General features: G+C 37.7%; 1 protein-coding gene across 1 annotated transcript; it reads right to left on the reverse strand.

The window, feature by feature from the left end:
• Nucleotides 1–4041: 4041 nt before the first annotated feature.
• On the reverse strand, nt 4042–11414 carry ASF1A (anti-silencing function 1A histone chaperone; the record flags this gene model as incomplete). The annotated part of the gene is made up of 3 exons (XM_009878988.1): nt 4042–4465; nt 6743–6919; nt 11301–11414. Coding segments are annotated over 3 exons (504 nt in total), but the record flags the coding sequence as incomplete, so codon positions are not given.
• Between the last annotated feature and the right edge of the window lie 2055 nt (nt 11415–13469).

Consider the following 13469-nt stretch of genomic DNA (forward strand, 5'->3'; position numbering starts at 1 on the left):
TCCACAGGGACAGGAGCACCACAGCTGCTGCTGGTGGGGCTGGAGCTCGTGGACATCTGGTCCAGAGTCATTCTGCTGCTCCCTGGTGCATATTTGGCTTTTCACATTTCTGTAGAGTTTCGTTGCTTGTTGTGTCCCTTCACAGATGGACTGCTTAAAGAATTTTGTGAACTGTATTTAGAACAGCTTGTCTAGAAATCTGGGAAACTATCAGCTGTTTCTCCAGCTCTCCAGTTCTGTGCAATATGCCTTCCCGAGCTGGATGCAATGCAGCCTTCTGGCCTCTCCTCACACAGCCTCTACAGAGCCTGGAGAGCACTGCCTTTTTGCTGTTCTCTTCTGCAGCCCAGCTCTCGTGACACACACTGCAAGACCAGCCTTAAAAACCAGAATTTTAACTGGAAACATACACACAAATGAGAAGGCCTAGCACGAACAGTCCCACACGCACTGCCAGCCCGTACAGGTAGTTGAGATAGTTGTCAGTTCTGTTGCGTCTTCTCCACTGGCACTGAGCAGAGCCCTTCCGCTCTCCCTGACAGTTAACCCATCATCTCTGGACCAAACTTCTGTGGCTCTCAAAAAAAAAACCAAGGAAAAAAAAAGAGAATCTGCAAGCTTGTAGACCATTGTGCTATGGATAGGAGGGAGGGAGGGAGGATAGTTAAGTACAGGTGTGAAGGATCTCTTGCAGCTGCCCAGACAGAAGCTACAAGACATAGTTAACTGTGCTCTTCTTCTCTCTCTGGTAAATGACAATTTGTGAGGAGTGTACATACATAAGGCGTTTGTTTTTTTTTTTCCTTTTTCTTTCCTACCACCATTTTCAGAAGGCAGTGGGCAGTCTTTGTCCAGTTGCAAGTGGTTAGCCCCCAGTTTGAACTGACTTCCAGAAAATCAACAGTTGCGGCCCTACAACGAAAATAATGAACTGTCAGATCATCAGATTTATCCTGGTGATGTTGTCACTCCCATCTCATGAATACAGATTGTCTGCTGAGCAATAAACAAAGGTACTTAGTTACTGTAGCAAAGTTCTGAGTTGCTGCAGCCTTGAAGATAAGGGTTGGCTTTTGAAGATAAGGTTGTACTAAGGGTTGGCTTTTCCAGTGGGGCTTTGTAGAGCCACTGAAGAGGTTAAATTTCACCAGCCTCCGTTAAGGTGGAGCTGGAGCCTTTTTGCCCCCTTCAAACTCAAAGTGTTGTAGTAATTCAGACTGAAGGTGATGCATGAATAAATCACAATGACTGTAAGATGAAGGGACAAGTTTTTTTCAAGCAAGACATAAACACTCCACCCATTTTTCATCTGTAACATTACCTTGTCTGATCCCTTTGCTTCTTTGTACATGAATAACCTCTGATAAGCATTATGACAATTTTCTAATGGAAGTGAGTCTATGTGAGGTAAAAATACAGTGAGATGCATCACTAGCCCTTTTCATAGAATCTCGCATTCCTCTGTATCTTGGTGGTCTCTGCAAGTGGAGGTTTGTGGGAAGGTGAAATCCTTGACCTTGAAATTTTAACATTGTGCTGTCTGCCACGTGTGCAGCCCTGCTGTTTAAGAACTTTCAGAGGTCAGGGACAAGTCTTTATAGAGATGCCTTTTAGGCACCGTGCCTTTTAATACCACTGACTTCGTGCTGTGATGTTGCTCAGTGGTCAGACTTGAAGCCTCTGGAGTACTGATATTTGGTTTCTCAAATTGTGTGTCTCTGGAATGTGATTTTGCCAAAAAGTACAATATTCAGAAGACAGTGGGTACGGACTGCTAAGATCTGGGCGAAGTTGCGTAAGACCTGAGAGACATCTAGTCTCTCAAAAAGCAGAGAAAGACCATTTCTCTTGCGCAGATCATGAGGTGCTCTCATGAGATATGGTTGTTTTTCACCCAGCACAGTAGGGTTCTTTTTCCTGTAACTGGTGGCTCAGCTCTATCTAGGATGTGTTAGTGTACTGGGTGAGGTGGAGTCAAACTCTACTGCAGCATCTAGCTTGAAGTTTATTGCACCCAAATTCATGTGCACAGTTGACTTCCTTCTTCCTAAACAGAACAATATATCTTCACTTTCTGATTTCTCTAAATAAACTGGTTTGCTGGGTGACCTAGTCTCACTGACGGTATGTTGTAGCTGATTCTGGAATAACAGTACCATAGTTTCCTTCCATCACTTTGTGGCATACGCTTCTAAGAAGCATTCATCCTACTGATGGATGGATTCTGGGTACAGCTTGTACTTGATCATGTTGTCATTTAAATTTTCAATAGGTGCAAGGGTTTTAAAATACTAGTACAATAGCCTTCACTCAAGACAGACTTCATTAGGCTGCCAATCTTTCAGCAGATGACGAAGTTATTTACATGCTTACATTTAAAAGGTATCTTAAAAAGATTTATAAATGGAACAATAAAGTGCATGAAAAATCTCAAAATGTCACTGCAGACCTTAAAGGTTCAATATAATTTAAGAAAGATCTTTTGATTTTCAAAGTTCACATAATTTCAGCCCTCAAGTGAAGCAGCTGCTGGTTTGGGAGACGAGTTATTTGTGTTAAATCATACCAATATTAGAGTCTAATATTTTTAAATTGCTCATAATCATCTGAAACAATTACAGAAAGATTTTTAAGGGCACACATTAGAATTAGGGTTCCAAATATTAATAGCTTTCATTGAGTCATTCAGCATCTATATGTACTGCTGAGTTTCCATACAAGAAACAAACACGTGCATGTACATTCAGATCAGGTCATTCCTTTCTGATTTCAAAAATATACATGTTAGGAATGAAGACAATTTCACTAATGATGTAGAAAGACAGAAAGTGCTAACTGCTTGGTACATCTTCATCCCTATTAGAGAATGCAGAAAGAGGAGAGAAAGCATTCTATTTTTATTCAGAGCTATACTGTCAGTCATCATGAAATCCACGTTTTTTTAAGGGCCTGGAACCTACAAGGGTTCCAGCTTGGGTGGTTACTAGTAACTAGCAGAACTGTATTCCTGTAATCTGACATGACAGATTATAATTTTAAATGCACATATAGTCACAGTAAATGTCTAAGCTTAATAAGGATTGGAAGGAATAACTAAATTGTTAGTGTCATAATAACATCTTAAGTCTTTGCAGTTTACTGCTTACTTCTTTTTATCTTCAAGAATGCCTCGGGTAACAGGGATGGCTCAGTGCAAAAGCTTCAGGGAAGACAATGGATTCTTGAGTGTTTTGTGCCCATTACAACAGGGTTTGAATCTTGATTTATACTAGTGCATATGATTGGTTTAAAGGGTAGAGACAAAATAGAAAAGTTGTAAACTCCAGATGTTTCCAAAAAAAAGAGAAAGCAAGCATTAAAAAGACTACAAAATTAAAGCATACCTGAAAATAAATGTACCAAGCAGCAGTTGTACAAAATAACCTTGTAGAAGAGCATTTTTGATACTTGCACTTATTCCTTTTGATGCTTAAATTTTCTAGTAATTGCTTGAATCCTTCCAACCAAATGCATGTGCTAGTAAGGTGGCCAAAGAAGTGTTTTTTCCTGAGATACCTATCCCAATCCACATGAAACATTGTCCTTAACAAACAACAGTTTGACTAAACAGCAGCAGCAGGAGATTTATAAAAAAAAAAGTCCTAAAATCCAAGATAGCAGATGGTAAATCTCAAATTGCATGCTTTAAGTAACAAGTATGTGCCTTGAAAGGAAAAGAAGCTTGCACCTAAAATTATACTGCGCTGTCTGCTTTCACAGCAAGAGGACATTTTTGGACCTTTTCTAAGAGATAGTTTTTCCTTTACACTGCATCTAATGACAGTTTTGTTCTTAAGCTGCTATTAAAGGGCACTTTATATTTGGCAATCTGGATATCAGAGAGGAGGACATGGCATTATTCGTTCATTTTGCCTGAACATTTTAACTTTGTTTTTAGCTTTTAACAGTGCTTACAAAGGAAAGGGGAGGGGGGAGAATACGTATGCTTTAATCAGGTTTGCTTTAGACCACATAGAATAACACATTAGAGAAAAAAGGCAATTACTTAAAAATAGTTGTATTTATATTCCACAATTTGCTCAAATACTGTTTGTTTGGTTTGGTTTTTTTTTTTATATAAACTTTCTACAGGATGTTTTAAAACAAGTTCTTCACATTGCTTGTCAACTATGTACTTATGGAATTTGAGGGAAATAGTTCTGGTTGTTTTTACAGTTTAACACATGTACAGTACCAAAATGATGGTGGTTAGTCACATGCAGTCCATATGAGATTCTAACATAACATTTAATGAATTTTCTGATGTTGACCATCCCTTTGATGCTGAAGGTAATGCATCTGTAGAAAGCAGTGACTGTAGATTTGGGTTACTGCTCTCTGCATCTTCCAGTTTTTCAGTGTTGTCCTCCCAATTGATGTGGAATCTCGTGACTCTGGGATTAGATGCCAAAATATTCCTCTGAAGCTGAGAGAGAAGAAAATGTACAGATTATGTAACAAGTACATGTCAGAGTCCACGTTCATATAGATGTTTTACTTCCCATAGTCTTGTATGTGTAAAAGAATTGTTTAAAAAGGCAATTCATATAAATACGAATCTACAGCTACTATCCATGAATCAGGCGTTCAGAAACACACCACTCATTCATTTACTCTAATATCCTACTCAGCAAAACAACTGCTTTCTTGAGAGGATATTTTTAACTGTTCTAGGAGTTCAAGGCTGTACAAGAACTCTGCAAGTAAAGTGCAGGTGTTTATTATTTTAGGCAGCTTTTAGCAGAACAAATAACTACTCCCACAAAGATTTTGCAAACCACAGTACTTCATAAACATCAACTTTATGGAATGGATACAATTACTGCAAACAACACCAGCTGTCTTCATTTAAGACTACAACCTCTCCTTAAATTAAATGACCATGCTTCATATTGATTTCACTAGCTGAATTTTAATTCACTTATTCAAGTTTTAAAATCAAGACATTACTTAGATTTGAATGATATTAATATTGTGGCAGTGGACATGCTTAGCCATTAGTCACATATTTTATTCTCATGGCTGGTCTTCATTTTTCCTTTGAAAACATGCTGTATGCTACATATGCAGCAAAAAAGAAAATGCTCACTTTCTCTTGATCTTTCACCATTTTCAAGACAATATATAGTTAAAAGGATGGGAACTTACCACCATTGGCCACTCATTATGAAAGTTAAGACTGATCACAGAAAGTGTGATTTGGTAGTAATGCCATTTTATGCTCCTAGGAAGTGCATTCACATGAAATATTTCCCAAACCCTTATGCAAACTAACAAGACCTAGTTGGGTCTTTTACCCATCAATTAATCAATTTAATAACCTTCTACTTATATGTTTAAATTCTGTCCCAAAGTCACATTCAGGACTTTTCATACAAATATATGATAGTTTTCGCTGTTCCTTTTCATAGAAGCAGAGCTAGGTTTTTATATGAGTAGAGAATTAAGACAACTGGTTCTAGGCATTTCTAAATTCAAGTGCTTAAAGGAAGTCAAAATTCTGGCATTTGCACCCAAAATAACAAGTATGTATATGATTTAAATGAAAGAAAAAAAGAAAGGAATGAATTATAAGTTTAAGAATCATCAAAATTAACTGTAATTTTGAATTTGGAGAACATATTGAGCATCTGATCCCTGAAAATTAAGTTAAACATAAAAATCTCTAGTGACTTTTAGAAAACAATTTACATACAAATTCAGCTTATTTAGACTTTCAGATCAGTTTCAGGGACTATGCGGATTATCTTTGTACTAGTCATTAGAGTACATGCACTATCTCATTCATTTCTTCATATATAGAGTAATAGAATTTGTGCAAACTTGAGAAATAACAATTTTCATCATCCCACAACACTGGAACATAAGTGTGTAAACAGGAACATCAGCTTTCACAACGAGCAAACCCAACGCCACAAATTCATCTGTGAAAGCAAACCTGGATGCTGTGTAGAACCTTGTAGGTTTGTACGGTCTGGGTAGAGTATTTCACAGGATTTTGACTGCTTTTTAATGTTTAATTGATCCTTCTTAAGATACTAGGTTTCAAATAATTTTACTTCACATCATCTTTTAATTGTAGTCCTGGTTTAATTTTTGCTATGAAGGACATCTATTTTTTTAAAACTTAATCTGTATATTTTCTTGGTCAAGTTGCCCATTGATCTGATAATGATAATCATCTAACCTGCTCTGACGAGGTTACCCCTCTTCTCTCATTTTATACATAATTCATTCTTCAGTTTGTTATGGTTTTGCAGAAACTACAGTTCTAACACCAGAACTGCTGGATAACAACTGTGTTAAATAGTACTTAAAACTTAGTTCAAGCTTGACTGTCCTTGAAAAAAAAAAAAAAACCCAAAACCAAAAAAAAGGCACTCTTGTTCTGAAAACAGAGCCACTTTGTCAAGAGTGATGCAGGTGGAGGGAACCCAGTGGCTTATTTTACACAGACAGTGTAAAAGAATAATGAATTCCAGCCAAGGCTTCAAGCTGGTGGGAACTGTTGCAGGTTTCTCAACGTTCTCCAAGTTTATGGAAAACTACATGGTGCTTCTAGTTTGTCCCCTCAAGTCTCTTCTGTTATCTGATGCCTCATTCCATGCACTTTATGGAATCACTTGGGGTTTGGTTTTGTCTCTTAAAAACCTCTTTCTTCAAGCATACCTTTGATATATAGATAGAACAAAACATGCCTTACCTTAGAAAAATCTGGCTTTACTGGCGGATTCTCTCTCAGCTCTGTTTCAGTATATTCATTGTTTACATAGTAGCCGACTCTAATAAATTCTTGACCTCGATAGGTGCATGTAATTAGCACAACTGTTACACCTACTGCATCTGCATCTGGAATAAGCCCTGGGTTCGGTGCATCAGCCTAAATGTGAAAGGGAAAGACATATTAAAACAAAATTGATACCACATACCTATCCGACAGGGGAATCTTAGGTAGTATGTCTTCGTAGCTGAATAGTAACTCTATTTAAAATTGTTCTTAGCGTTAACCAGAAGGTACCTGCTTTCACAACATCAACCCTGAATTTAGGACAATATCTTCTAGAAACAGAATTACTTTGAATACAGTAACATTGTGTGTGTGCTGACATTTCTCATGCGTGATTAAGCAGCTTTGATCCAAAACTGCTTTTAAATACATAATGAGCTGAACTGTTGTTTGAGCAAGTGTACTAACATCCCCCCAATTCTACAGTGCCATTGCTCTCCAGCCCATCTTTATAATTTAGTAGAGTGTGGATTTTTAGTTTTTTTTTGTACCTTTGAGGTTGAATTGGTCAGTATATGTGTTTAACATGGCTAAACCCTTAAAAATAGAGACTGCAATTTATGCTGCAGCAAGAAGAGCAGGGACGGGCTATGGTGAGATTTGGGCTGTCCCACAGATTTCTAGGGAAGGAAGAAACTACTGTCCCTCCACACGCCCATGTTCGTTAAAATGCATGCAGTTAAATGCATCATCATTTTAAGACATCTGACTTATCTTCAGCCAGGATGCAATCCTAATTGATAGGCAACTCTTATCACCTTCCTCAATGTCCATGCTTACTGTGGCTCCGTAGTAACTAATAATCAATAAAATGTGCCTCCTAAAATATCCGTTAAAATGCTTCCTAGCTACACATTTATTGATAATACGTGATGCCTCATCCTGCAGTAGGATTTAAAGTAACACCAATCTAAGCATAAATGAAACACCTTCACATTTACAGTTTTACATGAAGATCCGAACACATGTGCTGCAAGTATGCATTAATGACGTGGTTCGGGCGTAACAAATCCTGCCTGAGGACAGGAATCTTGATGGAGGACGAATGGGATTAATTCCTGCCATCCCTCCCATCCTTACTTCTCTGTAGTATTTATATACTCCAGCTCTTTGACATTTGGGAGCTGGTGGTCACACAGCACAGGCTTCTGCTCCTCGCTACTTCAATTCTAAGCCTTCAAACCAGGTTAGCTTTTTATAAGAAGCAGTAGGCACTCTGCAGAAGAACTAGATGAGTCAGACCCCTTGGGTACAAATATACCAGGGGAAGGAGAAGAAACCAGGGACTCGGGTGGAACACAACTTCCTCCAAGGATGCCTCGAAGGCATCAGAAAAATGACCAAATGGCCTTACAACTCACACACGGGAATGGAAAAGATGACCAAGGAAGTGTAGAAGCTTGAAAAAATCACTACAATTGCCAAAACAGACAAAATTACTACTTCAGCTCAGGTAGTCTTGTTCTCACAGTGCCCAGGACCATTTGATTACTCTAAATTCCACAGTAGGCAGTTACAGACTAATGTATTGCAAAAGGACTCTGTTCCATTTAACTGCCCCATGAAGCTCAACTCACACTCTAATGTGGGATTTTAGTTCTTCCAGGATCCCATTGCAATTTTCTGTCCTGTAATATCCTATTATGCAGTTGTGAACCCAAGGAAATACTCTGCTTTAATCATACTTAGCTCTAAAGCATTGTTTTGCTGAGTGGAAGAGATACTGAACAGTTTTTAAAACTGTTTTGTTTTCTCAAATGTTGAACTGCCTGCCTTGGATGTCAAACTTCTTAACTGTCTGGGAAAGAAATGATCATACACAAGTGGTAAAAAAAGAAGAGCTTGGTATGATCAAGTGGTAAATGACAAGTTGCAAATATGTTTTGGTAGGCAAAAAGAGGCAGTAGATTAACTTTTGCATAAAAATCACTGTCTTAATATGCCATTCTTATGCTAGAAATTGTTTAAGAATTTTATGAAACCACTCAGTGTATATGTTGTCTTGAATTATCTTGCTTTTCCACATGATACATCTAGTCACACATTTATTACTGCAGAGTAGGTAGCTAAGGTCATATCCCCACTTAAAGATAGTAAATTATTTACATGCTTATATTCTCAAAAAAGTTTCTGTGTATTTATTACGAATCCCCAAGTACAGAGAGAAGGAATCAGGTTTCGCTACTTATATCTTGGTATTTAGAACCAAATAGTCCAACATGTGGGCCTTCAATATTGAAACCTTTTAAAATGTTTTTTTTTAAAAAAAAAGAAAAAAAGGAGCTTGTTTAAGTCTGAAAAGCACAATAACTTTCCGTCTTTCTACATGCAAGGCTGACTTCCCAACCTGATACTTAGCTTCTTTTTAAAGATAATTTTATCATCCATAGTATTTTATCTGTGTAGTGCTCTATTTTTACTTGCTGTTTCAGCAATTTTCCTATTTAGAAAAATCTATATAGTGTAGTAGCTGAAAATTTTCTATACCTCTGCAAAGGTCCTTTCCTCATGCTGTCTCTAGCACACACATACAATCTCTTTCCTTTATCCTGTACGCCTTCTGCAGTTCTGTGCTTTGCCCCGGCTGTCCCTTGCTGGTTCTCTCCATCGCCCAGGCTGCTTCAGTTTGGGGATCAAATCAGCTTCAGTCACCAGCAAAGGCTTTATTGCAGCGCTCTGGGGTTTTTTTGGTCTCTTGCTTACACATTAGCCGAGTCCCACCCCCACCTCAAATCTCATGCTTCTGAACAAAGTCGAATACACTTAGACCAACAGTACTTACGTAAGAAATAAGAGACACTTCATTACAATCTAAGAAAAATGTCTACTTATCTACTCTTAATTTAGCTGTAGTGTCAGTTAAAACCAGAATACAGTTGAGTCGATCCTACAGAAGCTGCAAGACCAGTAAATAGAATTGTCAAGGCCTTCCTAACCATACAGACAAAACATGCCATTTTAGGCAACTGCCTGCTGCTTCTTCCCATCACCAATGAATTTTCATAACTTCGTTAGTAACAGTGCATCTTTGAAAGAAGAAACGTAAAGGCAGCTGATTTCTCTGGATATAGAGCTACAAGGTCTGAGGGCAATAGAGCATCACCTGTTTCTGACCAATTAATTCTGTAAGCTGTAATAGCTTGATAATGGAAGAACTGTTAATAAATGATGCATTTGTTACACGTGTTCTTTACTTGCAGTGTGGAAAAAGTTAGGCCCAGCTCCAAAACCAAAGAGAAATGTTTCAAGATTGATTTGCACATGTGTGGTTGATAAACATAACCTCGAGCCCAATCCTATTCCTTTAGCCTGTCCTGTCAGAAAAAAATAAATTCCTGGAACTTGTAGGATTAATCAAGATGCCTCACAAATGTTGATACTATTTTAAAGCAGTTGCAATAATTGTGAGAACAAAAGAAAGTGTATTCATTAACACATTTTTGTTAATAGTCATACTCCAGCACACAACTGCCATTAAATAGTTCAGTGAATTTATAGTATGTAGGAAAGTAGCATGGTTCTTACACAATAAGCTATACTCAGCTTCAATCTGCTTTTTCAGCTGATGGATTTTGCTCTCAGTTTACAAGATAAATGCTAGTATTTGACAAATAGAGAAAAAAAACCCCCACACATAGTTTTGATTTAAAAAAACAAACCATAAACAAGCTTCTGTAAGAATTAAGCAAGTCTGCTTAGTTTTTTTTTACCTCCTTGCTAACTTAAAATGGAAACTGGAATAGGCTACTAAGCCATCTTAGTGCTGCTGTTCTTTCCCTGTTTTCCTTCACTTCATTATTCCTTTGTAATAACTTTCAGCTTTAACAGCAGTACTTTAACAGCAGGACTGTCACATGCTCCAGACTTTGCTGGACAGTTTTGATCCACACACTTGTGTTCCAAATACCTGCTATCTACCACTGGAATTCTGTCTTATTTTACGAAGGGCTGTATTTTGCTGTGATTTAGCATGCTTAGCCAAACATCACAATTGAATGGTTATCCTGCCAAATAGAAATGAACTCTTGACTGTTCTAGCAGAGTTTTGCAATGAATTTGTTCACCTGATCTTCTGAAGATGTTGTCTGCGTTAACCCAATGCTCTCAGTTGTCTGAAATTGCCACCAAGTGCAGCAGTTAAGCCTGATGGTCCTAGTATAAACTAGGTAACTGGCACTTTTGATTACTGAATAATCTAGATAGAATATATTTATAAACCAGACTGGTCAAAATTATCAGTAGCTACAGGAACAGCGCTTATATCACTATCTCTAATTATTGCTACCACAAGGGAAAATATTACCATGGAAATATCAGGGACAAGAAGTATCAGCTCAGAATGTATATCGTACCTGAAGAGCTGACTAAAGCATTTTTCTAGCTTACCACTATTTTTCAAGTGCCTCTGAGTTTGATACAGGCATCTTTAAACAAACTAAGGTAATGCTTTTAGAAAAAGTGAAATTAAACTTACCTGAAATACAAACATATGTCTGCCTGCAGGAACAGGTCCTACCAAAACAGAGTCTAACACCTGATCATACTCTTCACTTTCAGCTGAACCCACATAAATTATTTTCCATTCCAAATCTACAGCAAAACAAACAAACAAAAAAACATAATCAATATTATTTATGATTACAGTTAAGGGTCTTCCACTCTTACCTATCTACAGTGTTGCACAGCCTAAGAATTGATTCTTTAGCAATGGGCCTAAAATAACAAGGGCATGTCTTCACTGGGGAAATTTAGCAATGCCAGCCTCAGTCCTCGTGAACCAGACCATCCCACCACCTCTGTCTAGTCAGTTGGTGTCGCAGGTCAGGTTAATAGGTTAATTTTCAAATAGTCAGGTTAATTTTGAATTTTTTTTATAGAGCAAAGGACCCAGGACAGGCCACATTCAGCATCTTTTCAAAGTCTGTCTGAACGGCTGCAGCACAGGGACGATGCACTATATACGCCTACAATGCACTGCAGGCCTTGAATACCGACTCACCTCCCCAGAAGAAATTCCCACCTTCCACATACACACCTGACAGTTCAAGTTACACAGATCACGGAAGGTAGTTAATTGAGTAAGAAAACCCACTGTGTAAGCACCAAGCACACTAACTCTATGTTCCCATCCTTTCAGATGTAACTTGTGTAAACTGGGAAGTATGTAAAATTGTGACAACATGATTAGATCATATCCTTCTCAAAGGTATTGGTGATTGGATTTTATCCACATCTTGAAGTGAAATTACATGCAAAAAAAAAAAATTAAATGTAATATTTTGCTTCTTAAAATAATGCACCAAAATCAAGCATTTCTTACAATTCACCCTCTCCACCACAGGTGTTTGAAAGTTGAAACTGTAAATTAGCACACATTAGCTGTTCCTGGCCCATCTTTTCACTTTCACTTTTTGATTCAAAAACACACATGTAGAACTAATCTTAAAAGGCAGGTTTGAGGTTTTTAAAGATGACAAAGAAAAGATCACCATTATGGAAAGCTATGACTAACTTTTTCTTAAAAAACAAAAACAAACCAAAACCTCTTGCTTCAAAGCTGTACCTGAATACTTACATGACATATTTTGTATTTTTTCTCCTTATGAACAATGTCCAGATTGTCTACATAAAAGCACAAACCTGTACCCTATTACATTTACTTTATGCTCTACAACATCCAAGGCCTACATTATGGTTTCTTGCAGGAATGAAACTTAAGCTTAGAAAAAAAACTTAGCACTTTAACAGAACTTGGCTGCTTTAGGACCTCAACTCTGTTAATGAAATCTTCCTACTTAGGTTTAACATGAATACAGGGTTTGGGGGGGTTAAATAACATAATTAACAAGGCTTGGGAAGGGCTTTTACTCACTAGTACAGCACAGCACAAGTGGTCGGGTACTGTATCAGAGGTTTTGTTTACCTTTTAAGCCTGTATGTAGTATTAGCTACTGCCAGTGCTGCAGGCTACTCATCTAGGACAATTAAGGACCTCTTTAGTCAGCATCTGAGTCTAAATTACTACTTACAAGAAGGGAGGACTTTTAGGCTAAACTACTTAAGATTATCACAGCATTCTGTGCCATTAGCCTACAAGAACGGTCCAGAAGTTCATTCTCAAACAGTAGTATTTAGCACTAAAAAAAATGGATTTTTAGAAAATAAGTTTTATATTACACAGTTAATAAGTTGATCCAAATGCTGTTTAGGGAATAACACCTGATAGGGAATAACAGCTTGAAAAAAAAAAAAAAAAAGAGTGGGCTGAAGTTAATGAAAGTAGTTTTAAGATCAGTAGTGCACAGGACTTGCTGAAAAGAAAACAGCACAGTAAACATTCATATTAGCATGTGAAAGCTAAGGCAACAACAGCAAATTTTTCATCTAGTAAAGCTATGTATAATCTTGTTTTTAAACGTGAAAGATAGTAGTACTCATCCTGAATTTATCCTGTAGTCTTAACTTCCATTGGGAGGGGGAAGGAAGAGGGGCCAAGGAACCAAGAATTTTGCATCAGACCATCTGTAATACCCCTCATCCCGATTGTCCGGGATTAACTCTAATGCAAAGCCAGAGAGTGAGGAGCCCCTCACATACAGCTGTGCACAACTGGAAGGAAAGGCGCGACGCCTTGTGCCGAGCC

Source organism: Apaloderma vittatum, unplaced genomic scaffold, assembly GCF_000703405.1.
Source record: "Apaloderma vittatum isolate BGI_N311 unplaced genomic scaffold, ASM70340v1 scaffold19411, whole genome shotgun sequence".
Lineage (NCBI taxonomy): Eukaryota > Metazoa > Chordata > Aves > Trogoniformes > Trogonidae > Apaloderma > Apaloderma vittatum.